General features: G+C 49.9%; 1 protein-coding gene across 1 annotated transcript; it reads right to left on the reverse strand.

Moving 5' to 3' along the window:
- Positions 1–29: 29 nt before the first annotated feature.
- On the reverse strand, positions 30–2689 carry ETH_00003130 (uncharacterized protein; the record flags this gene model as incomplete). The annotated part of the gene is made up of 4 exons (XM_013379015.1): positions 30–243; positions 447–628; positions 1011–1892; positions 2504–2689. Coding segments are annotated over 4 exons (1464 nt in total), but the record flags the coding sequence as incomplete, so codon positions are not given.
- Between the last annotated feature and the right edge of the window lie 95 nt (positions 2690–2784).

The following is a 2784-nucleotide window of genomic DNA, read 5'->3' on the forward strand; positions in this document are numbered from 1 at the left end:
AAAAAGAGATAAAGGAAGGGGAGAAGAACGGACAAGAGAAACAGCTTTTTGTCTTGCTGCTTCGAAGCCGTCTTCGCCCACGGGAAAGTGGCGAATGCCCACGCGGTACCTGCTGCTGCTGCTGCTGCTGCTGCTGCTGCTGCTGCTGCTGCTGGAACAACCCACTGACTCCAGGTAATAAGCCACCCAGCACCGCCCGTGCTCGTTCCGCTGGTATGTCACACCCAACACCTCCTCCAGCTCCTGCACACAAACCCTAAACCCTAAACCCTAAACCCTAGACCCCAAACCCTAAACCCTAAACCCTAAACCCTAGACCCTACACTCAAGACGTGGGCACGAAGGCACTTTCGGAATGGACGAGCACGTGCTGCGCTCCCTGGCCCTAGAAACTGAACCCCAAACCCTAAACCCTAAACCCTAAACCCTAAACCCTAAACCCTCACGGGGATGAAGGGGTAGTTGGTGGGTTCTTCTTCCACCTTTTCCGCGTCTCTGCGGATGCAAACCGCCAACCTCCAGGCCCTCCTAAACCCTAATCGTTTGACTGGAAACCACTCGCGGTGTTTCTTCTGCCGCGCGTGCCACTGACTGATCCAGTACAAACCCTTGCGGTCGAAGCAAACCCCTGCAGCAGCAGCAGCAGCAGCAGCAGCGGCGGCGGTGAGGAAGCAGCAGCAGCAGCGGAGGCGAGGTCGGGCTGCGAGAGCAGCAGCAGCACGTGCGCTAGCAGCGGCAGGGGCTGGGGAGGCAGCAGCAGCAGCAGCGGCAGCAGGGAACCTGGAAGCGGCAGCAGCCAGCAGCAGCAGCAGCAGCAGCAGCAGCAGCAGCAGCTGGAAGCAGCAGCAGCAGCAGCAGCAAACAGCCGAGAAGCAACTAAACACAAGTAAGAAGCGGAAAAAAAAGGAGAAAAAAGAAAACGCAGAGGGAAATGAAAACAAAAGAAAACAAAAAGAACAAAAAAGAAAACAAAAAGAAAACAAAAAAGGAAAAAAAGAACAAAGATTTACCCCGAACTCTGGGGATTTCGTTGATAAGTCCTGCTGCTTCTTCAGCACTAAGAGTGTCCCATTTGACTTTGTCCATTAAGTCCAGCAGCCGCAAGTAGCCGTCTTCAGCAGCAGCACCTTTTGCTGCTGCTGCTGCTGCTGCTGCTGCGGTGGTGGGGGCTGCTGCGGCGTCCGCAGAAGCAGCAGCAGCAGCAGCAGCGCGCCAGCAAACGCTCCGCCGCGCCGGCGCTGCTTCGAGCTCATTCGAAGACAGCTCGGGCTCTGCTGCTGCTGCTGCTGCTGCTGCTGCAGTTTCTGTTGCGCAGGAGGCCGCATCTGGTGCAGCGTCTGCTGCTGCTGCGCCCTTGCTGCTGCTGCTGCTGCTGCAGCAGCTCGCGTCCGCTGACAAGGGAGTCCGCGGGGGGGAAGGCAGCATGAGGCCTGCTGCTGCTCTCAGAAGCTCTGGGGAGGCCCACATTTGCTGCTGCTGCAGCAGCAGCAAGCGCTGCTGCTGCTGCTGCTGCTGCTGCTGTTGGTGGTCCTTTTCTTTCTCTGCTGCACTGTCTCTGAGGCGCATCCCAGCAGCCGTCTGCTGCTGCCTCCGTTGCTGCTGCTGCTGCTGCGCCTCCTGCTCGAGCAGCCCGGCAGCAGCAGCAGCAGCTGCTGCTGCTGCGTCTGCGTCTGCTGCTGCAGCTGGCTGCAGAGCCTGCAGCGCAGCTTTGCCGGCGCCTCCTGCAGCGCCGCTTGCACTGCCGCCCCCCCCGCTGCTGCTGCTGCTGCTGCTGCTGCTGCGGCGGTCCCCCAAACTTTTAATAAAAAGCACTTTTGTTGCTCTTGCCAAATACTTCGCTCTATAAAATCCATATTTCTTCACTCCGAAGCAGCGCTTCACGTGGCGCCTTCCTGAGCAGCAAAAAGAAAAAAAATAATTTTTAATTCAATTTTACTTTTGCTTCTTTTAAGTTCATTTAAATTCATTTTAATTCCTTTAAATTCATTTAAAGTCACTTAAATCCATTTCAATTCATTTAAATCTGTTTAGATCTACTTTCCTTTCGTTTAAATCAAGTTAAATGGATTTAAATCGATTTAAATGAATTTAAATGGATTTAAATTCATTTAAATTCATTTAAATCAATTTAAATCCATTTAAATTAACCAAATTTATTTAATTTAAATTAAATCAATATGATTAAATTTAATTAAACTGATTAAATTAAATCAAACTAACTCGAATTAAATTAAATCAAATAAAATTAAATTAATGTACATCAAATTAATTGTATTAAATTAATTTAAATTAAATCAAATTAAATTAATTTAATTTAATTTGTTAAAAAGTGAAAACGCGAAATTGGGATAGCAAACTGCTGCTGCAGCAAAAGGACTAAAACCGACCAAACCAAATCCAACTAATTAATTGAATTAATTAAATTAAATTAAATTAAATTGAATTAATTAAACTAATTAAATTAATTTAATTAATTCAATTAAATAAATAATTAATTAAATACCATCATGCCAAGTGGCCAGCCAGGCTCTGTCTCTTTGGTCAAATCGGACCCCAGGAACATCACATTCGAAGTCGCTGCGGCTGAGGCTTGCTTCTGCTGCTGTTGCTGCTGCTGCTGCTGCTGCTGCTGCTGCTGCTGCTGGGCCCTTCGCCGCTGCTGCGCACGCGGGGCCGCCTGCTGCTGCTGCTGCGTCAGCAGCAGCAGCAGGGGCCTTCCCTTCCAGGCCCTCAAATGGGGCTTCAGCTTCCGCCAAGCAACACTGCTGCTGCTGCTGCTGCTGC

The sequence above is a fragment of the Eimeria tenella genome, genomic scaffold, assembly GCF_000499545.2.
Source record: "Eimeria tenella Houghton genomic scaffold, Eth_scaff1304, whole genome shotgun sequence".
NCBI lineage: Eukaryota > Apicomplexa > Conoidasida > Eucoccidiorida > Eimeriidae > Eimeria > Eimeria tenella.